General features: G+C 38.1%; 1 protein-coding gene and 1 long non-coding RNA gene across 2 annotated transcripts; one reads left to right on the top strand and one right to left on the bottom strand.

The window, feature by feature from the left end:
- Positions 1-6,832: 6,832 nt before the first annotated feature.
- LOC116722109 (spindlin-1-like) lies at positions 6,833-12,368 on the top strand. The gene is made up of 5 exons (XM_032566251.1): positions 6,833-6,979; positions 7,546-7,587; positions 9,147-9,406; positions 9,772-10,005; positions 11,234-12,368. The coding sequence occupies exons 2-5, from the start codon at positions 7,568-7,570 to the stop codon at positions 11,437-11,439; spliced, it is 720 nt and encodes a 239-aa protein (XP_032422142.1). The 5' UTR covers positions 6,833-6,979; positions 7,546-7,567; the 3' UTR covers positions 11,440-12,368.
- Positions 12,369-21,627: 9,259 nt separating this feature from the next.
- LOC116721216 (uncharacterized) lies at positions 21,628-23,873 on the bottom strand. The gene is made up of 2 exons (XR_004339554.1): positions 23,690-23,873; positions 21,628-22,206 (listed from the first exon to the last, which is right to left on the bottom strand). It is a non-coding gene; the product is annotated as an uncharacterized LOC116721216 (long non-coding RNA).
- Positions 23,874-24,135: the final 262 nt, after the last annotated feature.

Genomic DNA, 24,135 nt, shown 5'->3' with positions numbered 1-24,135 from the left:
TTTAGTAATCATTGTTTTGTTTTAAGCCAATGAAACATTTCTAAGAATTCATGAAATTTTGGCATTTCTCTTTAGAGACTTTTGGGAACTGAGGAGACCGACTGATGTACTTTTTAGAGAAAAATGTTTCAACATTTTGACTGACAACATATCTTTAGTGTTTCTTTGCTTCATGGCCTTGTAAATTATGATTAGTGAACTTTTTGAGTGTCCACCTAAAACTAATTTGCCCACATTGGTTAACTAATGTCATCTTTAGCTACAGATTTCTTTGTAAGAGGTTAGATAAAAACTGCAAACACACATCTATACACAAACAAGCAGAGCTCCCATGGCATCAGCACGCAACATCAGAAAGCAATTGAAGGTCCAGCACCCTCTGCTGTCTGCGTAACAGGAAAAGAAACCATTCAGGAGAGAAGAGTCGGATGTGATACAGTATGACTCAGGGCTATGAAGTCAGAGAGGGTTTATGTGGAGATTAAAGGATTGAGCTAGGGAGACAAAGTGTGGGCAGGAAGACAGACAGCGAGTCTATGAGAGTCATGAAGCCCACTGGAGAGGCTGCAAAAAGTAACGCAAAGAGTTTTTCTTCCAAATTTATTCTAATCAAATTCAAACAATGTCTGTGCAAAACACGATGTTTATTATCTCAGGGTAAAGTGCATTCTTCTGGGTCAAATCTCACAGATAACTGAGGCAAGTTGCTGCATGCTTTGACTTTTCCAATACACATAAAACATTTTCATTCAATCTCTTACTGTCATGAATGCCTTTCGGAGAGCTTCGGAAAGGTCTCGATTTTCCATTACGTTTTTCCTATTAAAAATACTTTCACTGCAAAGTAATCTCCAAGTGTCTGTGTTTTATTTAAAGGACAAACAAGAACAAGGGTGGTGTCATGTCTGTCCAAAAACAGCAGGTACAACCAGTATTTTAAATTAAAACCTTAACGTAGCGCTCATCTTCAAAGGAGGTCCCTAATAGTGATGAGTCAACAGATCATTATCTGCCCTCCGAGTTGAGCTTGGTTGGTTTTTGGAGCATCTTTTCTGTCGCTGGCTCACAGCTTCTCTCCTGCAGCTCTCCTCAGGCTCATAAACTCCACAAGCTGTTTGAAGCACGATTAAGTTTAAAGCGTTACTATGCTCTACGTTTCCATCGTCAAGCAGCCTCTGAAGGTAGCACGATATTTAAAATTTAACCAACAATGTGAAGGAGCAATTTGAATAATGTTTAATTTGTTTTGTTTGGGGGAGAGTTCAATAAAATAAGAAGAAAGATATACATTTCAGATGCAGGATCTTAACAAAAATGAAACGGCAGGTGCAGGAGAGTTATTTTTGCATTTTGTTTGCAGAGTGGCATCAACTCCAGGACAACCATTGGCTTATTAACTAATTTTTTTTCTATATAATTAATTTCTTAAGGTAAAAATTATTATCCATATGGATCACAATCTTGCTAAATACAGCAGAATGCAGACAAAGCTCCAGCTCGCTCAGACTGAACACATTTGTAAACAGGGGTATTTATCAAATTACGAACTGGATTTTGGTCTGGGCTCTGATCTGTACTTTGACTGGACTATTTTAACACAAGAATATACTTTGATTAATACAACTTCATTGCAGCCGTGGTTGTATAACTGGAGTCTTTATCTTGCTGAAAATGCTCCTCTGCCCCAGTCTCAGGTCTCTTCCTGTTTATTGTTTTTCATACAGGACTTAATCATCTACCTTTCTGTTTTGTCAATTTTATGAACTTCGCTTTGTAAGAAGAAATTTTGGTGTCTTTGCATTTGTCATTTTTTTGTGTTTTCTTTTGTTTTTTATGGAAACAAAATTGTGTTGCTCTATGCATGTCTGCAGCCTCTAGTTCACCTGCCTCGCCTGCTCCTGGTGGTCAGAGGTAAATCGCACATTGTGTTATTTTTGTTCGTTTGGTGTGCTTGACTTGATTGGGGTCAAAAGCTCCTATGTCACATGCACAGACTCAGAAGTGTGTATTCATGTTAAAGAGGTGGTATTAATTAGAGGTGTGTGCAAATGGAGCCAGATGTACCTCGACCCTTTCTTAGGGTCAATTCTCTCTGACAGTAAGAGCTTCAATCCTAAGACCCAATTAATATGAGGATTTACTTATTATCACACTGAATGAATGTAATTAGACTGAATCATTCAGTGCTACAGTTAAGTGCAGGATAGCAGATGTTACCCTTAGCTGCTGGAAAGAACAATTAGTAATCATGCAGTTATTTCTGTAGCACTTAATTCATACTTTGCAAAAGCCGTCATTATTTAATTGCCCACTTCTGTCCTGGATATATCCCAGTATTTCAGCCTGAAACAGCAGAGAAGCAACATGATCTGAGAGTTGATTTGATATTTTAAAGAAAAAAACGATGGAAAAGATAAACTTACAAAAACATAGGAACACAGGAACCGGCTGCGAGAAAACAGCAGGGTGTAAAGGAAGGAGCCAGCAAGGAGAGAAGGTTAAATATTGAGAGAGTAGGGTGTGACGTGGTGGCGGAGGGGTTAGCGCAACCCACATTCAGAGGGAACGTGGCCTCGACTCGGCTGTCGCGGGTTTGACTCCCAGACCCGACGACGTTTACCGCATGTCTTTCACCCTGTCCTTTCCTGTTAGCCTACTTTGAAAAAAGGGACACATAAAAATATATATATATATATTGAAAGAGTGAATGCTGGAACAATAGACCGGGCTGATTGGCTAATAGGTTGCAGGTTTGACTAGAGAAAGGATGGCACAAGGGGGCAAATAAACAGGGGAACAAGGAAAATGACCAACTGTAACAAAGACAAACTACACAAGGAATAAATATACATAATCCCTTCCTTTCTTCCTTCTTTCTTTCCTTCTTTGACTGAGCAGCTGCCAGCCTAATAAAACCTGACAGTATTGTGGTGATTACTACTTTTCCCACTCTTGGTTCCATGAGAGCTTCAATAAATATATGATTAATGTAATTACAGTGGGTGGTTTTGGGATAACAATTCCACATCTTTATGCAACTATAGTGTCCCAAAAAGTATATTTCAAAATAGGTGTGTTTTTTTAAGAGTATTATTTGTGTTTGTGGGGATATACGGTTAGCTAAAAAATACTGAAAAGGAGTTGTAATACTTGAATATTTACTTTCCCCGTCATTCCAATACATACAACAAAATGTTGTGATTTATTTTAAGCTCATATTGTCCCATATTTTAAGTTATATATTTCCCAAATGTTATGTTATTTTCTCCCTGAAACAATAACCCACAGCTATGATGTTTAAAAATGTTATATTCTGCTAACATTGCACCTGCTGTTTAATTAGTGTTTGTTTCTTAGAAACAATCTGAAATCATCCCCACACACTGTTCCAGTTAAATCTAGAGCTAGTCAGAGGTTTTGTTGAGTGTTTTTCCAATAACTAAACCAACCTTCTCTAACGTTTGTCTTTAAGCTTTTGTTTTAATCGCACTGTAGTCTTTCAACATTGACATTTTTTGACCAATTCTCACCACTATTTACAATGTTTGGCAACTAGACGCCTGTTCTTTCTGCTGAATGAAGAAGTTTCCAAGATGGGGAAACAGCCTGCTCTATAAGAGAGAATCAACTCTGATCTGCAGAAAAACAAAGCACAAACAGGCTTTTTCAGCTCATTACAAATATGAACATGGGCAGTTTAGCATACACAGATCTTGCAGTCTGTCATAATTCATTATCTTCAAAGTCAAAGTTAAGATGGAGAATCATGGTGATTCGTGATGATTTGACTCAAGATGGTTTGTTTTTCATTCACTAAGAGGAAAGATACATTTGCCACACACAGAAAAAAAACAAAAACCCAGATACAGTACCCAATCTGCAGCACCTCTCGTTCAACATCTACAGGATTTCTTAAACATACAAATCGGCATGATTACAGTTCAGCTCTCGAGACATCTCAATGCAGCATCCGCTTGTAATGTTCCCTCTTTTGGAATTATTGCTAGCAATATTGGTTCCTAAGAGCCAATCTTATTTTGTGCTCTTTAATCTCCCAGCAATATATGTTTAGTCTCAATGAATGAGTGGGCAGATTATCTCTGTGTCCTTCATCCCGTGAAGCAATGCATAGATATTGTACACACAGATGAACAGCGGAGACTGAAGGAGAGGAGAGGGTTCCTCTATTTTTGGAGTCAGTGTTCTCATGGGTTTCCAGGAGAGAGGCCCGCTGAGGGCTCTCCCCCTCCTCTGATGGCAGAGCAACACAGAAACCTGCAAGCTCCAGAAAATGTCAGTCATCCAGACAAGTAAACACAGGGCTTTGCATTCTTGGAGGTGCATGTAAAAGCAGAACATCCGTTATGACTTCAAGAAGTAAAAGGCAGAGCGCTAATGTGAGCAAATAAAATTTTGATAGCAGATGAATGTCCTCTGATTAAACAGATACTGTAATGAGGGGCAATAGTGAAAAAAAATTGAAAGAAGACGGCCCACTTTTCCAGCATCCATGTTTTTCTGTTGCTGTGACAACAGGAAGGACCAGAGGACGCAACCTTGGACACCAGACAGCTTTGTGTCAATGCAACACTGGCTTCTTCACAAAGTGCCTTGAGCTTTTCAGTGCTCCAACGTTGACACGTCTCAGAAAACGTCTCTCAGAAATGACTCTGAAACTGGTGCAGCCACACAGTTCAAACCCAGATCTCTAATTTCATTCATTCATTCATTCATTCATTCATTCATTCATTCATTCATTCATTCATTCATTTCAGGCCTGGTGTGTAACCTGCAATGTCACAGATGATAAAATGAAAGAAGCAGGAGGTTGGAGTTCAGGTACTCAGAGTACTTTGTTTATTTAAGGATCCCCATTAATCTCCAGCAGAGAAGAAACTATTCGTCCTGGGGTCCACACCATAAAACAAAATTAAATCATCTTTTACAGAGTGTAAGGGTCCAATGTCTGTAAATTACTCAAGAGGTCCCAAAGCTCGATGAACTCATTTAGAGAAGCCATCTCCAGGTCAAATCATGGTCCAAAGAACAAATTACATTAGTTATGTTAACATCATGGCAAGAATGACTCCCATCCTTGCATGTCTTTCATTCACATCAGGAAACCTCTTTCTGACACTTACAGAATATGGTCAAAAAACCCTATATCTCCAAGCATAATCATGTTTTTGATGGTTGGATTCAAATAAGTGATCAAATATTTCAAATTTTTGTGCTCCTCTTGTTTCTCATTATTGCTGTGAACCTTAATATTTAGAAAAATTAACAGTTTTTCATTAGTCCAGGTATTTAAAGTGAAACCAAATACACTGACAGAAACAAATGCCACAGTTGCAAACATATTAGTTAAATAGACTAATAAACATTAAACAATGCATAAGAAATAAGAAAGCAAACATAACCTGTAGATATTATAGACTGAGTTGCAATAAGAGTTAAAAAAAAAAATTGATGGTCTGTTGGTTTGTCGCTGTTCGCATGACAGACCCCCAAAATCTTTCCTCCTAAAATAACCTGTCAAGTGGATCCCAGGGTACTTGATTATTTACTGTCCACGCTGGTTTATGATCACAGTGTGTTAGCAGCGGCAGGGACAAAGATTCTGTGTTTAGAGTGACATCTTGTGGATGAAGTCTATATTTCAGTAACCAAAAGACCATTTACGACTCATGAAAGCAGCTCATCTAAAAAAATATTGGTGATAAAATTCTTGTACAGCAGTTTTGATTAAATAATGTAATCTCTCAGGATGTAAGACAAAATATTATTACAGTACATTTTTGTTTTTCTTTTTGATCAAACAGGATGTAACCCATAAATCATACAAAACGTCTCCTTTTTGGTCAATTTGTAATTTAAAACAATAAAGAGATTTATTATTATTATTATTTTTAGATTTTCAAAAAGTTTGTCTTCACATTCTGAAGTTTATTTGCTAAATAAGCACAAATAAGCAATTTGTGAAAGCTTGGATGATGACGTTATGGCTTTGTAACCTTCTGAAAGGTTCATTTACATCAGAGTTAATTGGATGTATTCCAAGACAACGGCTCAAACACAAAGCCTGAAGATGCATGGCACTCAGACTGGAAACCACGAATCAGGAAGGTGGCAGCATCCTGTTATAAGATCGTTTTGCTGTCGGAGGGACTTGGTGAGCTTCACAAAACAGTTGGCATCATGAGGAAAAAAACAGTTTGGAAATACTGATGCAAAATGCTGGCACTTCAGCTCAGATGCAAATAGCTCTTCCAAAACAAAATGACTCTAAGGATGCCTTACGCAAACTGAAAAATCTGTTTCAAAATAGATTGAAACATATTTCAGAGCAGCCATCATAATGCCCTGATCTCAGCACTATAGAAAATGTGAGGAGGAATGGACCAAAGTTCAACTAGTAAACTATTGTAAAAGGATGCCCAGAAAAGTTTGATCTAAGTCAGGTGATTCTAAATAAAAAGAAAATGTATGTAGGGCTTTGATTTAGAATAATAATTTAGCAAATTTTCGTTTTTCTGGATTTGAGCAAATATAAATATTTTTGGTCATTTTAAATGATGATGATCATCAGAGTTTGCAGATATGATATGAACAAAAATGGTTCTTTTCATGCAGCGTGTAAACAGACAGGATGCTGAAGATGAAGGCCCGAAGAGGCTTAACCAGCTTGTAAAAAATGCGGCCTTTCAAAAGATAAATTATTAAGTACAAGTGGAGACTTAATATGGATGGTGCAGAAGATAAAAATCATGTCTAACTTCTCCTAACTAGCATTCCCAGAGGGCTTTGCGAGCTGCGGCAGCCTCCTGGTAATTGTAGTTCCTAATACATTGTCGCTTCCGCGTAGCCTACGTTAGGTGGAGGAATCCGCTCAGCAAAGACAAATCACATGTGAAATTATTGATCGGGCAGGACAAACGACTTCTCCTGACGGCTCTTGAACATTTGACCCGTCGTCCTGGTAAAGGCTGTCAGCTCATTCATTTTGTCTGGTTCTTGTTTCCATGTTGTTGCAGTCGCTGTCGCAGTGGTGCAAAACCAGCGCGTACATGGCGATGCGTTTCCTTTTGTTCGGCTAGCTGCTTATGTGCAGCAATGTAGAAACCACTTTCTGTAAAGTATGTTGTATTTTACAGGAAGTGGCGACGCAAACGCTCTCTGGACTTTAGTCGTCTGACTTTGTTACATGTTGAACATGCTGTGGGTTTTCTATTTTTGAATGACCACGGTTGTGTTTATTTAGCAGCACTGTGCTAAGTTATTTAATAGCCATATGCTTAGCAGCATGAATATGTAACCTGTAGTTAGCTTCAAACCAAGGTAGTTAGCTCTGTGGTTTGCTTGTTTACATCCGGTTCTCGGGTTTCCTCTGATATTTTGCATATCTGCGGGTGATTAAGCTTGAACTGCTGGGCTTAACTTGATCACTTTAACTACTTTGAATGCGGTTTTCTCCTCAGTGACTTTATGAGCTTGAATTATTTTTCCGAAACTTATTTTTGAACTAACCTAGTTATTGTTTTACAGGGCCGTGTGAATTTATGGAAACATGTCAAAGAAACGTGGCAGGTAGGCTAAACTCAAGCAATTCCGCCTTATAATAAAAACATGTCTTTTCAAATGACTGACAATATTTGACAGCTTAATTGGGATGTTATCCAAATTTGCAAGACTTGCCTGCCAATTCAAATAATCAGAGGTAATGTGGGCTGCTGTGTGGAACAGTTGGTAGCATTGTGATTTTCAGCAAGCTGGTTTTAGGTTCAAATCTCAGCCAGAGGTATTTCTGCTAGAGGTTTTCATGTTTTCCTTATATCCACGGGTTCTCTCTGGGTACTCCCTCCCAAAGTCCAAAAGCATGACTGCCAAGATAATTGGTGTAATAAGTTGGGCTTAGGTGTGAATGTTTCTATGCATGATTGTTTTGTCCTGTGTGGGTGGTAAATTTATGAATGTCAAGTTCATAATGTGAAGTGAAACTTTAGTGAAAACACAAAATTTACATATTATTGTAAAATGTTCAAAAAACCCATGTTTGATTTATGTTTCCTTAGTTTTTCAGCAGGGAGAAGAAATTTGAGTTAAAGGTAACAGTGTTTCAGCAAGAAAAGGCTCACGTTCTTTAATGTAGCATTTTATTTTGTCATTCAAATGTCAAATTTATTTACATAGCACTTTAAAACTGCACCACAGTGCTGTACAAAAATGATGATAAAATAAGTTGATGAAAAGAAAAAGAAAAATATATGTATAATGTTAAAATAATCAGAGTAATAATAAGTAAAGAAAAAAAACAGCTACAGTTAATATTTTTGCCTTGAAATAAAACTTTTTCTTTCATAAATAATTTCTTTATCAAAGCAAAAATGACAGTTCAAAGTAAAAATTATTTCCAATTTTGTACAGAATCAGGATCTTGTGCTGGATACTTTAGCTGGTTGATTAAATCAGTCGATTTTTAGCACATGTTCTTCTTCCAGGAGCTAGATAGACAACTTATTTCCTTGAGTCTATGTTTTCTATTAATCCAAGCAGAAGCACATGAGCAGTAGCATGATTATCTATTTCAGTGTGCTGTAAAGAAAACTGAATCCTCAAGAATGACTTTACTTCTGTATAAAATCTTACCTCATGTATGAGCCTGTTTAGCAGTGAGAGAAAACCCCTAGGCGTTGCATGCATGCAGACAACACAAACAAATTGTTTGCAGCTTTTCATGAACATTTGACATGTTCATGATTGAAACTGACTTGTTTTGGTTTGTTTTTTGTGGTTGTTTTTGCATGCACATTGTTATTTCTGTCAATAGCAAAATTAAGTTAACTTCCCCTTCTTTTTGCAGTCATGGTATCTTAAGAGACATGTGAAATTAACACTTTCAAGGATAAAAAAGAACAAATTGACCTTAGTCAAGAAAATTAAAATAAATTTCATCTCTATTACTCTTTAAAAAAAAGACAAACCGTAAGCCCTTAATCCAAGTTTAATGTGGATTCAATCTGTGCCTTTAATGTGATTTTATGCATAAAAGCATTTGGATCTGTTGATTCTGCAATAACAGTCAATCAAAAGTCAATTTTCCCTAAATTGACTTCCTAAAACAAAGATATGCTCTGTTGTGATTAAAGGAAGCGTAGCAGTGGAGAGCTGAGTGAAAGCTCAGCGTCGACCTCGAGCCCGGACCCGGATAACCTCTTGGGCCGCAGGATCCAGCACACTTGGAGGGAAAAGGGCAACGTGACCAAATGGAAAGGCACAGTCCTGGAGCGCCTCACTGTCAACAACTCCCTCTACATGGTCAAATACGATGGCTTTGACTGCATTTACGGCATCGAGCTCTTCAAAGACAACCGGGTGTCCAACCTGCAGGTTTTGGCAGAGAAAGTCGGTGAGCCTGTTGTAGTTCAAGTCTGAATCTTTTAGTTTTATATTGCAAGCATTAATGTAACTGTAAACCTATCTACCTTTTTATTTTTTTACTTCTGTTTATAAAAATGTATCATTTGATGCCGACCGACTTAGAAAACCCTGTCGTCTGTGTCGGACAAGTAAACTGTACAGTGAATGTCAACTTAGCTTCTCGCTTTTCTAAGATGGGAAGCAATTTCAACTCAACTTTTAAAATCTGATATTAGCTAATATGAAGCAATTTTCAATATATTGAACTGATGTTGGTATTTTTATGCACCGATTAGTTATTTTGGATCTACAAAGCTTTCAGGCTCATTAAAGTGACTTCTCTCTCTGTCGCAGTAAACAATAAGATCAAGGTGCCTCCTGGGGCCGAGGAGCTTGTGGGTCGAGCGGTGGAGCATCTGTTCGAGAAGGAGGACGGGGAGAAAAACGAGTGGCGGGGCATGGTTCTGTCCCGAGCCCCCATCATGACCCACTGGTATTACATCACCTACGAGAAGGACCCGGTGCTGTACATGTACCAGCTGTGGGACGACTACAAAGACGGAGATCTCCGTGTCTTGCCGGAGTCAGGTACAGTAAAGAGCGCTCTGGTATCGCACTGAATGTTTTAGGACATTTTGTAACAGTTTAGAGTTCAGGGAAAAGAATGAATTTAAATAGTCTGAGTCAAAAAATATCACTTTACTGCCTTGTTGTCATCATGTTCATGTTTAGCACATTTTTCGCTTAGAATTATTTCTTATGTTCTTTTTCATATTTTTTTCATTTTTCCTACCACAGCTTTTTTAAGGATTTAATGTGGCACAGCAACACAAAGTTAAATGTAATTATGACTTGAAAGGAAAATTACCTTTTGCTGTTATTTATTTTTTTCTTACAAAGCTGAGCAAGGAAAGTATTAAACAAAATAACAGCTAAGAGGTCTGTGGTAATTCTTGCTTAATTGGTGAATAACTGACTAGTATAAAGTGCTTTGGAGTCATTTACTAATAAAAAAAATATCTAAAAGAAAGAAAGTTTGCCTGAAACCAGGTAGAGATCAGACAGTTACATGTAAGAAGGTGCTTTGGTCAGATGAGAATAAAATCAAACTATAAGTTCTAAATGAAAATAATTTTGCGTCGACTGAAACAAACCCTGAACACAACATCCTCACAGTGAAACATGGTGATGGCAGCATCATGCTGTGTTCTTCGTTAGCAGAGACGTGGATGCTGTTGAGAGTTGATAGGAAGACACACATTGGGCAATTCTGGAAGGAAACCAGTTAGGGGCAGCAAAAGATAATAAAACTTGGGCTAAACACACAGCCATATAATAAAATGGTTTAGGTCAAAGCATATTTATGTCAGAATTGCCAAGTCAAAGTCCAAAACTTAAGGAATTTAGGGCAAAAGTTAAACATTTGTTTGCGCAGATACTCATTATTCATTCAGCTGAGTTTGAGCTACTTTGCAAAGAACTGGGTGGAAAGCTTCGGTCTTGATATGCAAAGCTGGTAGAGACATGCACCAAAGGACGTGTAGTTGTATATGCAGCAAACTGTGTTGTTTTTTTTTCAAATGTATTTTAGATCCAAATGCAAGTTAGCATTGTCAGGTTTTTATTTATTTATTTACTTTTAATAAAAAAAAACAGCTTTAACACCAAAACAGCTTTCTTTCCACTTTGCAATTTTGTGCTACTTTGCGTTGGTACACACTTCACAAATGTAGAAAACTGCTATAAACTGCATGTTTCAGTTGTACCGGTCTGATGTTTTTTTTTTTTGTTTGTTTTTTTTCTTATCTGCTTCCAGAGAACAAACACCTGCTGCCGGCAGACAGGAAGCCAGGTGAGGAGCCAGAGAGCCTTGTGGGTAAACAGGTTGAGTACGTGACAGATAACGGCCTGAAGAGAACGGGGCTGGTCATCTACCAGGTCCCGGCGAAGCCCACCGTTTATTACATCAAATACGACGACGACGTCCACATTCATGTCTACGACCTGGTGAAGACCACCTAAAAACTGTGTCCCCGTTTCAGCCGGTGCTCATGGCTGTCGCTCGCTCTCGTCCGTCGTTACCTGTTCAAGTGTTAAAGATGGACGTTTTTTTTTCTGCAGCAGGAGGAGAAATGTCCAACTTCAAAACCCCAAGACTTTTCTTCTCCTTTGCCTACTTGCTTTACTCTTGCTTTACAACATTGCTTACTTTAAAAAAAAAAAGATTATTACTATTAATTTTCAAGTTTAACTTAATATATTACTTACATATTTTTCAATGTAAATAAGTCATGTCTCAGACCTGTGGCGTTAGACATGTGTTTTAGTTAAATCAAACTTCTTTATTTCAACTCCAAAACTCCAGTCTCAATCAAACAAAGAAAAGTTTATTTTCCTGCTTATCCATCTGTGTTTCACTCTTGATTTCATTTCACTTATTTATTTTCACGTGGTGCACCTTTGCCTTGCTGCTGGTACCAAAACGAGAACTCGGCCGTGCTTTATGGCACCGAGTCAGCCTCAGTTTGTTCAATATCGGAGTAATATTCATTTAACTACTGTTCTTGTTTTCTCCATCCATTTTTTTTGTTGTTGTTGTTGAAGTGTGACGGCATTCATGAGACTGTGTCTCACATTGTGAATAGAAAACGGTGTGATCTTTAAAAAAGAAAAAGTAAAAATTATGTATCATATTTCTGTTTAGTTTCATTATGCAAACCATGTTTTCTACACTATGATCTTGTATCAAAATTACTGTTGTTCATGTGGGGCTGTTTCAAATTGTTTGTGCTGCACACTATCTAGTGGGATTTGGCTACTTACATTGCTTAGTATTTTTAACTTGCATCTTTATTATTTGCCAAAAAAAAAAGAAGAAATACTACTCAATGTGATCCTGACTATGTTTTTGTTCTGTAAATATAATTAAACATTTTTAAGAACATAAACATATGATTTAAAGCCTGTTGTGTTTATTGATAAATGTTTCTGGTATGGATGGATGTTTAGTTATTTCATGTGGGTGTTTAATTGTACAACGGTGAGTGAATCCCTGTAAAAGTATGCTTAAAATATGCAGTTAATGTTAACATACATATTTATTTTCTCACTTTCTAACATCGAATCACACCTCCTTTAGGTGAGCTAGGAGTACCTACTTTTTATTAAATATTTTTTTGATTTTTCTGCAACTCTGGGCTTCTGAGGCGTTAGCTCAGGTTATTAGTGACGATTACATGAAGTTCCTCAGACTGCAGAATAATCTACAAGATTGTTTTGATGACATAAAATTCACCTGTGATGTCAAACACATTAAGTAGAAATTTGCGTTGGTAGAATGATGTATTACCATGTTGTAAATAGTTTTTTTACACAGTGTGTGTTCGCATCCGATTCAGCTGTACGTCACTTTGTGCTTAAAGAATCCAGATAGCACACAATATTCATGTTTTGAATTAAATTACAGAAATAGGTACACTTTTTCACTAGGGGTGGGCATTTATAGTACCATTTATTATTTATTGTTAAAAATTTCTTATAAGAATTTTGATGTTTTTGTTATGATAAATTGATGGTAAATTTATAAAAACAAACGGTATGATCAGAAATGTTGCTTTTGCTCTTTTCTCAACTGTTTGTTCCACGAGAACATCAATAAGTATCAGTAAATCCGAAAATATGATCAGATGTGGTTAATGTGAATAGTTTACTGAAAAAATCACACTTTTAAGTCAGAGCTTCAAAAAGAAGCCAATTTCAAACTGGAATATTTTTCAAGAACAATATTTGTGCTTGCGGTGCCATGCAGTCACAGCCATACAGATACCTAAAATAAGTAATGAATAATATTTTATCATAATCTTTATCGTCACAATAATCCCACAACATTTTGCGATAAAATTTTAAGTTCATGCTGCTTACTCCTGTTTTTGACTACTGACTTAATACCAAACTGTATTCTGAGATTTTCAAGTCCTCAAATAATTACTGTGTACACTGTATATCATAAATTGCACATTTTTAAAAACTAACGTCGAGCCATTGTTTATGTTGTCCAACATAAAGTGATAAAGCTTTCTCTTATACAGAGATGAAGAGAGATCTCTCCTTGGCCTTTAGGATTTCGCTGCTGAAATGACGATAAATGGGTTCAGACACTCATTTATATATTTAATCAGAAATGTTGCTTCAGTTCATTTTTACCAAAACACTCAACTTGAAACATTCCTTGTCTTATGAAAAAAAAAAAAAAAAAGCATTTTAGGAGTTCATCAGATATTGACTCGAGCCTCCTGAAAGTTATTATTTTCTTCAAGGCACTTGGAGCGGAGTTTCAATCAGAGATTCAACCTTACTGTAGCTTGTTCCATCAGAGTAAAAAGAACATTGAAGGACAGATTCATCAGAGGTTACTGGGTTTAAAAATGCATTCATAATATCTGAGGAACAGTTCAGCTTGATCTTTTAGTATAAATAGATCTCCGTTGGTAGACAGACTAGTGTTCAGTCAATGAGGAAGCCGTGTGAGATCTTTTCTCTTCCATTTCTGACTTTTAATTGTGTTTTACTGGTAAACTGGTCCTGCTCAATTGACTGACTGATTGATTGATTGACTGGCTGATTTAATTGATTGGCCTTTTTCTTTTGGTATTTAAGAGACCGCTTAAGTAAACCATGAGACAGGAGCTGCTGTAGTTCAATAACAAGATAATTTGGTCAGAAATTGCACGTCAGTCATTACGTTAAAATAGAATTGGTAAGAAATAAAGAGGCATCATTTCAATAAAGGTGATAAAAATATGCAATAGTCACTTTCCTCAAGAAAAACACCTTTAGCGTGGAGTTTACTTTAAAACATCCCGTTAATATTCTGCTTTTCTCTACATTAGCGTATTTTTTACATAACGTGAAACTTAAACTAGATGCTAAGTTATGTTGTATGACACCGCCTGCAGTGATTTAGAATAAAGGTGTTCAAGAATCCCCTGAAATAAATTCTTCTTTTCTTGCGTCGATATAATCTCTCACTGAAAGCAGCAAAACTGTGAATAACGCAACTAGGAATCAACGATGCATGTAAATCTGATGCATGCACTTTTATGAATGGAGTACCTGTACAGGAGTAGTTTAATTTTTATCTTTTGCCTTCTTGTTAAGTATAGAAATGGTAACAAACCACCTTTTGTTCGTGCATACATTTTGAAGCTGTACACTTTCCTCAAAAATATCTAATTTTCCTCCACTGCACTTAAGGCACTTTAATTACTTTTGAAGGTATTTTTCTCCTAAATCACAGTGCATGACTAAGTGACATTTAATCACGGCACTTGAAAAATTACAGGTCATTCTGATATCCTGAGGTAAGATGTTAAATTATAGCCAACTCTATGGTTGTCTGTAGTAGCAGATTCAGCTTATGACCCACAAAATAACAGTGGAAGACCGTCAACTATCGCTGATTAAAGCAAACAATTGTCACTTTCAAGCCGAGTAAGAAAGGACACCTTGTACACTTAGTGAATGCTATTTTTGTCTGCTTAATCAAGCCTTTCATTTTCTATAACACCTATAGATCAAATATTGCAAAAGTTTTATCAGGCTCCCCCTAATATCTCATACTTTTTTGCTTTATATCCCCAATTTTTTAAAACTATTCCTCTAGAAAACTAGCAGATGTTGCCAACAGCTTATGACCTGCACGCTTTAGACAAAATAAAGTCAAAGCCAGTGTCTTGTCATGCCCACCCGAGCAAGAGAGAGAATAATTAACCTAGTACCTGGGTGCAATTAGTGTTCAAAATTAATATTATTAGTATTGTGTTTTTATTATATTTTAAGTGTAGAGCTAGCAAAACCTCTTAGCCAGGCTACCAAACAATAAAATAATATCCTGTCTGTGTTGTGCTTTAAAAGTCAAGTATATACTAGTCAGAGTTATCCTGGCGTCTGCTACAAAACGCTTTTGATGCTCATTTTAATCAAATTCCTAATTAGCTTCAGCTTTTAAAGGCCAATAAAATTAACACAGAGAAACAGCCCTAAATCACACCGTAACACTGAACCAGCTCTTTTAGCGGGGCTTAATTACTCTACTTTGATGCCTTGCACAGGGAACTCTGCTTTTTCAAATGCTTTTAGACCCGTTTGGGGATGTGGATCATTATAACCAGATTCACATTTGGTAAACCTGCTTGATGAAGTTTGTTCCTTTTGTTTGATACTGGAACACCTGGTTCCAGAATCAAACAAAACTATCAAACAAAGAAACAAAATTACTAGTTCCTGACAGACCCAAGTTTATCTGTTCCCTAAAGAGACTGTACCTGTTCTATGTCACAATCCTTTAGTGCTTGGGTTTTGATTTTCATTTGTATTTGTGTTCTTTGTTATCTCTTAAAAGGTCTTGCCACAGTTAGTTCATTATTACAAGGTTTAGCCTTATGGGTTCTTCTCTAGATTTCCTGATGGATTCTTTTGTCTCATGTGGTCTGTTTCCCCCCTTGTTTATGAACTAATCTTAGTGCATTTCTGCTGTACATTCTTTTACTTTATAAAGTACTCTGCTTACAACCATTCTGAACCCCTACTCTGTATTTGGGTCCTTTTACAAAAAAATAAAAAATAAAAAGAAATTCTGTTGCTGCTTTCAGTTTTGGGGTTCCTCAGGGATGATTTGGGTCATTTGTTCTTTATTCTGTATCCCCTCTTGCGACTATGTTTTTGAGAAGCTCATTTTTGTTAAATTGTTTTGTTGTAAAACATTGAAACCAATAAATAAAATTAAGATATACAAAAAGGTAAACTTTCTCAATCTTAACTAGCAAGACGGCCCAATAATTTTACATGAGAAATTATTTTAGTCTTTTTGCTGTCATTTGTTCCGCTGTTATGAATTTGGGTGTGAGACCTGACATCTCTAGTAACTTGGATAAAAAGATAAGACATGTAAAATGAATGTGTTTTTGCTTTCACTGACCTTGAAAAGATTTATTTGTGCTTTTATTACCGCAGGTCTTAGCTGTTGTGCTTTGTGTGTCAGGGTAGCTCGGTCCTCGATGCGGCATTTTTGAAACTCTTCGCACACAGCAGGCTATAAACTGATATAAATGTCCAATTTTTGCCTGGACTTTCTGTTCTACATTGATTTTCAACGTTTCTTACTTAATTTCATGGTTCATGGTTTATCCTCCTTTTTTTTTATGTGATCTTCTCGACATCGAAACACCTGTAGGACCGGGCGTTTTCTCTTTTTCCAAGATCCATATTAGGTTGCAGGGCTGATCGAGTTTTTCCAGCAGCTGTTTCAAGACTATGGAAAAATATTCCTCCCCCGTATGCACTGCTTTGAGTATAGATCCATTTAAATCTCTGAGAAAGATTCTTTTCTTTTCTCTGGCTTTCAGCTTGAATACATTGTGGGACCTTGAATAGATTTTATGTACCTGCAGTCCATATAAATCCTCCTTGTCATTTCACTTGTGCACTTGATATATATTATACTTTTTCTGTTTCAATGTCTTGCTTTGTTGAATTGTATACCTTTCTTAGCTTTCACGGTTTTTATTTGTTCTCTGAGTGGCGATATTAAGGTAGGTTAAATCACATTAATGTTCATAGAGCAGTCAGTCCTAAAATGTATTCAAAATCAATGTGAAATATAAATGTTTTCCATTTATCACATATAAAGAAGAATCTGGACATTTGCTGTATAATATAAATTAATAAAAAAAAGGTGGTTATCCTTTCAGCAAAATCAAAAAGATCATTGGATACTGATCGATAAATTCCAGAAATAACATGTAATAATCAAACAAAAGAAACGTACACAAGACAAATATACAACGACTGGCTAATTGTTCCACAGGCTACCTGATAACCAAAAGCTTATTAATGAAGAAAGAAGCACTCAGAACAAAATTAAAATGATTAAATAATAAAAAATATTAACTTTTTTGTTTGTTATTTTATTGGATTTTAATCCCTAGTTCTAAGTTCTTATTCGTAAATTTTTATGCAAAACAAGGTTATGAAACCAAGGGAAATGAAGTTTTAGAATCAGCGTTGCTCTGTCCACTTTCAGCACCAAACATGCCACAATGGTGCTGAAAAAAAGAGCTTTATTGGATCAAATATGGGCCGTCTGACTCTCAGGGAGCCAGTTTGCATATTTACTGTTCCCACTCAATCTCTATTGGACTGGGAGATAGTGAGGTCTGTACTCCATATGCAAAGGTTGTGGGTTGACTGTCATAAATGTTTCAACCAAGTCAATGTGAACGAAAATCTCAGTTATGTTATTCAGGTCCTGTTGAATTCATACCACAGAAGATACAGTTTGAAAGGGAAAAAGGTTCCAATATAGCCCGTTGTGTACCCACTGTAGTAAATCAGAACCACTTCTGCAAGGATCTGAGAGTCAAAGGAAGGGAACTCCAAAGTCTCGGAGTCATGGGTTCACTAATGGGGTCAGAGGTGTAGTCGTCCAGAGATGTTGATCTTGAAATGCTCTCCATTGTCTACCAGGAGCCACTGAAGTTATTTTAGCAATGGAGTCGCTTGAAAACATTTTGAAAACCAGCAGCATTTAGTGCTGACTGCAGCTCATGTTTGATCAGGAAAGCTCGACCGTTATTAGTAAAACTCCTGTGACTAACAGAGCGTTATTAGAAATGACCTGGCTCAGATATTTGTCCTGATTTAACATCGCACGCAATCTGCCATTTCAGAGGAGCTCCCCGTTTGATAACAGTGTTGTTCTGCTGATCAAATGTCAGCCCCGCTTTAATGTCGACATGTTCTCGCCCGATTCCTGATCTCCCTGATCTCACATGTAGCCACATGCTGACTGCCTCTTCCCGCCCCCGGAGTCTCTACTGGGTGCCAGGGGCTTTGGCGACGGGTGCCAGTGCAGACATCGGGGAACAGTTGGCATACCATCACACCAGGCCGTACGCCCAGATAGTTATGAAAACAAGCAGGGAGCACACGGGTTGCCGAAGGTCTGCGCTCTTGTGAATGTGCATGATGTAATTTTGTCACCTGTTGTGCACTTCCCTTTACACATCCATCACTAGTTACTAGTGTTGCCTTTTCTCACGAAGCCATCTGCCAGAGCTCTTAGCAACAGCTTTTATTGTTTAGACATCATAATTACACGCATATCTTCGACTGTGGCTCTGTCTTTTGTGTCTGAGTCTCACAACACTGAGTTGTACTTGAGACAAAACAAAACAACAAAAAAAAGAAGATCCATTTGTGCTGTGCTGTGAAAAAGTCTAACAGATTTCTTCTTTTCTTCCTTTTTTTCACGATGAACTGTGAAAATGCAAAATACGTCTTTCAAGTAATTATCCAAACTAAAAAGCCCCACTGTCAGCACATAATTGACCCCCATGGTAAATGGATTAAAATTATGTAGCACCTATTTCAGTCTTAATCACATCTTTAAGCACTTTACACTACAAATGCATTCACACTCACAAACATGAAGACATTTATAGGCAGGCAGCATACGGTTATGTGCCTTGTCGAGGGGAACATCAACATGTGACAGGAGAAAGCTGGAATTGAACCTACAACCTCCCAATTGTAAGAGACCTACTCGACCACTGAGCCGCAGTCAGATTATTTTGGATTAACTGTGATTACCCAAACTTTTAGGGGTTCAGTTTTACTAGCCACACAGGTTTGATTACTGCAGCATCTATGGAATAATGAAATTGATTAAACAGGACCTACCTGACAACATGAAGTAGGCAAAAAGATCTAAAAAAATCTACATATGATGCTCTGATCTAAAGAAATTCGAGAACAGGAGAGAAACAAATGAATCTCTTTGGGATGGCTTCCAAAGGGAACTTTGAGACTTCAGTGAACCATCATGAACTTATTATCCAAAACCTTCTTGTTGATGGCAGGCATAACAAAACTGGTACGGTAAGAGCACATCGAAGATTCATCCAGGAGGTCATAAATGAACCCAGAACAACATCTAAGCACTGCAAGCCTCACAAGAGATTGAGCAAAAATGGGATTCCTGGAGCTTTTCAAGGTGGAAGTCACATTTTAGTCACATTTACTAAAATATGTCAAAAAAATGTTGATAATCTCAGAGACATTTGGGGAAATATTGCGTAGACGTGTCAGAATAAAGTGGAACATTTTAGCCGGTGATGGAAGAGTGAACACACTATCTTAGAAAAAGTCCATTGTACTGACTGTTCAACATGGAGGTGATACTGTGATGGTTTGTGGATGAATTGCTGTAACTGACGTAGCCATCAAACTCTGCTCTCTACTGGAAAATCCTTAAGGAGAAAGTGAAGGTTTGGGAGTGGCCAAGTCAGAATTAGGACCTTTCCAAATGAAATATTGTGGCATGACTTTAACTATTACTGCATTACTGACCCATCCATCAGTCCATCCATTTTCTAACACCCTTGTCCCTAGCAGGGTCAGGAGAGGTGCTGGTGCCTGTCTCCAGTGAACATTTCGGGCGAGAGGCGGGGTACACCCTGGACAGGTCGCCAGTCTGTCGCAGGAATTACTGACTTTTCTCCCCTTTTTATTTTTTGATTCTTCAAAAGTATATAGCAAATCTTATCAATCACCAAAGAGATACATGAATATTAGAGGTAAATCTGCCTTTTTTAAATGATATCATGCAACAAATTTTGCTGCACATTTGCAAATGTCAATTCCTGCAATAAAAATAGTATACTTAAAAAGGATAGATGGTCTTAATGCATTATTCTTAGTGATACATATGTATATGTATATACACGCATCTATACATTCACAGGCTGGATATGAAAGCTTTCTACGGAACAGTTCTCCTCCTCTTTTCTATCTTATTATTACAGGGTCTTCCTCAAAAACCTTGAAACTTTGCTCGCGTTCTTATTGGCCGATAAACAAATGCACTTGACTCTTTTGTGTTGCTTAGCAACGGAAGCCAGTCCCTGTTTTTTTTTTTTTTTATATGAAAAACCAGGATGCTGCCAATCTGGAGACTTACAGCGTGCAGTGTGCAGGAGACGCTGCTGAGACCCATTTTTAATTCTATCATTGCGAGCTTTTATTAGTGAAACGAGCTGAAGGCGCTGACAGGGGTCGACCTCAGAGAGCGGCTGAGTTTAGCCTTCAGTCTCACTGGAGATGATGGCCTTTTATTGTTCAAATGTTGCTTGTATTTGGCTCCTCTTAGCTTTAGATTTCAATAAATCAACCCCAAATGTTTAGGATTTATTAGGTTGTAGTAGAAGTGCATGTCTCCTGGTCAGTAAAAGCGGGTTTGGTACCATGTTCATTAGGGATAACAAAGACTGGGATACTGTCAGCTCAGTCATGCAGGTTTCCTGGTAACGAGCAAAGGTAAAGTATATGTGGTATGTTTTCAAATTAATCTCTATAGCCTCAAGCCATAGCTCATTCAGGAATGAGGATTTTGTGTATTTAGGCTGCTCCTTTGTTCCTTTTTCATCCCTGGTAGCTTTATGGTAGACGAGTACATGATGTATTTTTGCAAAGTGGGATGAGTAGACTCTTTTAAACATCTACCTGCCACATAATATATGTTTTTTCCTGTTCACTGGGTGTCATCTCTTTACAATTTTTAACATTAAGCAAGGTTAAAAGGCGATCGTGTTCACTAGAGTAAAGATCGCAACGCGTCTGCTCTGCTTCTTATCTTCAGCAGATATCTGATGTTTGCTCAAGTCTGTTTACAGATATTGATGTAACCTTACTGTAGGCCTCATGTGCAGACTGAATACTGGCAGTGTGGAACAACAAAGGTAACAAAAATAAGACTTGTTCTATATCTTCATTGCCTTTTACTTTCTCTGGCTAATATGTCCATGACTTGCTCATGTTTATATTCACACATTCTGATGTCTTATTCTGGTGGTTGTACATCTTCTCACCAAATCTGTGAATTTTAGTTTTACAGCTTGATAATTTCCAACTTTGAAGCACAGGAAAGACTGTTTCCTCAGTTCACAATGGGCCCTCCTAGAGATGTGTGATCTACTGTATTGTATGTCTAAGGGATGTGTAAAGTGAACCCATGACTACAGCTCAGGTCTCCTTTAGATAAAATGCCTGATTCCACATTTAAATGCACATGAAACCTTCCAGTTGGGTCTCCTTGGATAATCCTGTTGCGATAGTGTTGGTGCTGACGTGAAAAAAACATCTGGAACACACATAAAACTTTTAAGGGTTTATTTTACTTTATACCGAACTGAAAATACACGTTCCATCCGAGGTAGTTGAATAAATGATCTGTGAACATTTTCAGGAACAATGTGCCATAAAGATACACAGTCTGGAAACGGGAGGAATACAATAGAACAAAGCTGCTTCCCTGTATTTTTTTTCTTTTTTACAAGGCACTTTATGACATAATTACAGTTTTTCCCTGAGCAGCTTTCACCACACGATTCAGTACCATGCCTAAATTATCCTTTTTGATTGCAATTTTGCCGGTAATTAACATTACTGAATGCTGGTTCGCGCAGGGACTGAATCAGAGCGTTTTAGGGGGATTTTAAAGGGCAGCTTGCTGGTGAAAAAAAAAACTGGAAATCTTGTCATTAACGTCAGAGCCGACTGTGCGTGCAGGGGTGCAAAGGTGGTGCATACTGAAGGGCACTTGCTTGTGCTGAGAGGTAGACTGGGACTTGTTGTTCTTTGATGAGCGTCACAACAAAATCACTAGTCTTCCACTCAGCATCACCAATACTTCATCCCAGGCTTGACTGCGTTCTCATCGTTCTTCGGTCTGCGCTGAAAGAAGAAGAAGAAAAAAACAAGGAGATGGGAAACTTGAGTCAGTTTTTTTTTTTTGTCTCTCATTAAGGAGCCGGTGCTTCATGTGTGCCACAGAGTGGATTCAAGAATTAGAGGCATTTGCCGCACACAGCGTGTGTCGGCGGTGCTGCGGAGCCTGAGCTCCCAGCGTGTCAGGTTGTGAACTTTAGTCGCAGATGGAAATGGTACATGCAATATCCATCTCTGCGCTTCCCTCAACCTATTTCTCTCTGAAGCCTGTTGACATTCCATCCTTCCTTTGTTGTTTTAATGCCAACCTTTCAGCTCCTCTCAAAAGAGCGAGACAGGAGGGGTGCTGGGGGTTGCGAGGAGGGGTGGTGGGACACGGAAACAGAGAAAGCGGATCACAGCACAGAAATCTTACACGGTACACAGCTGAAAGCTCGTGGAGGGTTTTTTGTGTGTGTGTGTGCTCCTCTGTCTACCAGGACACATTTGGACCGAAAGAGAGAGAACAGACGTGGAGAATGTCCTGCATCCCCAGTATGTGTTTGAGCTGGTAGCTATGCAACAAGACTGGGAGTGAGTGGGAGTGGGGGGATGGGAAGATAGGGGCCAGTTTAGCAAGAGGAAGGAAGTGAGGCAAGAGGGTAAAAGGGGAGGGTGGAGGGGGTCCTTGAGTGCAAACCAGAGAAAAAGAGACTATTTGTACGAAAAGGAAAAACCTGTTCAGAGATAATCTATAAGACTAACCAACTTATTTGTTTTTTGGTGTCGATTTAAAGTAAATTAGGCAACTTCCTTGGAAGAAGGAAAACATCTGCTCAAAAAGAATCCATTTGATTTTTAAGCTAGGTCATGTAATCAATGGACGTGCTACGGTGACCAGCAATAAGTCTAAACAATGTGGAAAAAATAACTCCCAGATGAAGCTGTTATTCCCACCGGATCGGCAGCTTGGAGGGAGGGGAATGATTGGCCACAGACGTGGGAGCTGTCCAGTGTCTCGGTGCTGAATGACGCCCTACTATTCCTCCATCTCCTCCTCAGCTCCTCGCCTCGGCCCGGGAAGAAAAGAGACAACAAGCCACCTGTTGCTGCACCCAACTTTTCTCTCAGGAGGCTCAAAAAATGGGCCAACACATCTCTCCTGTCTGGGATTATAAAATGTGCCGCGGTTTGGAAGTGTTTGTATGTTTGTTTGCCTATTTTTTCCTCTTTTTTCCCCCTCCTCCGTCTCAAATCACAGCTACACATGACGACACGATAAACACTTTTTCTTCACGCGAGGCAGGAAGGAGAGGTTGTGATTTCATATCGATATAAGACGCTTTCAGCGTTTTTACTTCCCCCCCCCTCCCCTTTTGGTAGCAAACTGATTTTAATCGCGTTTGGTCGAATATATAAAAATTAAAAAGACGACAGTTTCAGCGGTTAAAAGAAGCAAACCGGGCTGTTTCAGTGGAATAAATCACAATAAAAACAATGATATACTCACCATTCAATTATTCCGACGAACCCCTGAGCATCCGAGGCTGGAGCTGTTTTACTGTTTGCGCTTTTTTTTCTCTCTCTCCCCCAGCTTCTCTTTCTTACAGAAATCAGCCACAATCTGAGCCCTCCCATCTGAGCTCCACGTAATGGTTATCGTGATGTTACTGGGTAAGCTGGAGGAAGATGGATCAGCCGTGTTTATATACGTCTGCTGCCCGGAGGAGACAAGGAGGAGGAGGGACGACGAGGAGTGACGACTGCGCGAAGAGACCAATTGACGTGATTTTTAGCTCTTTTTTTTAAAAAAATATTATTATTATTTATTTATTTATTTATTTATTTTCAGACCGCTGTAAGGGTGTGGCCCGAACCGGTAGCCAAATTACATTATATGAAGGTTAAAACTATGAATAAAACATACGGTGAGTGAGGCTGGAGCTCTCTGCAGGA

This window comes from Xiphophorus hellerii, chromosome 6 (genome assembly GCF_003331165.1).
Source record: "Xiphophorus hellerii strain 12219 chromosome 6, Xiphophorus_hellerii-4.1, whole genome shotgun sequence".
Lineage (NCBI taxonomy): Eukaryota > Metazoa > Chordata > Actinopteri > Cyprinodontiformes > Poeciliidae > Xiphophorus > Xiphophorus hellerii.
The sequence above is the reverse complement of the archived record's forward strand: the minus strand, read 5'-3'. Positions and strand labels throughout refer to the sequence as shown.

What these genes read in the sequence shown, in the direction of transcription:
- LOC116722109 (XM_032566251.1), top strand. Translation starts at nt 7,568, where the DNA reads ATGTCAAAGAAACGTGGCAG. An exon ending in ATGTCAAAGAAACGTGGCAG is followed by an intron (nt 7,588 to 9,146) that starts GTAGGCTAAACT and finishes TTGTGATTAAAG; the next exon opens with GAAGCGTAGCAGTGGAGAGC. An exon ending in GGTTTTGGCAGAGAAAGTCG is followed by an intron (nt 9,407 to 9,771) that starts GTGAGCCTGTTG and finishes TCTCTGTCGCAG; the next exon opens with TAAACAATAAGATCAAGGTG.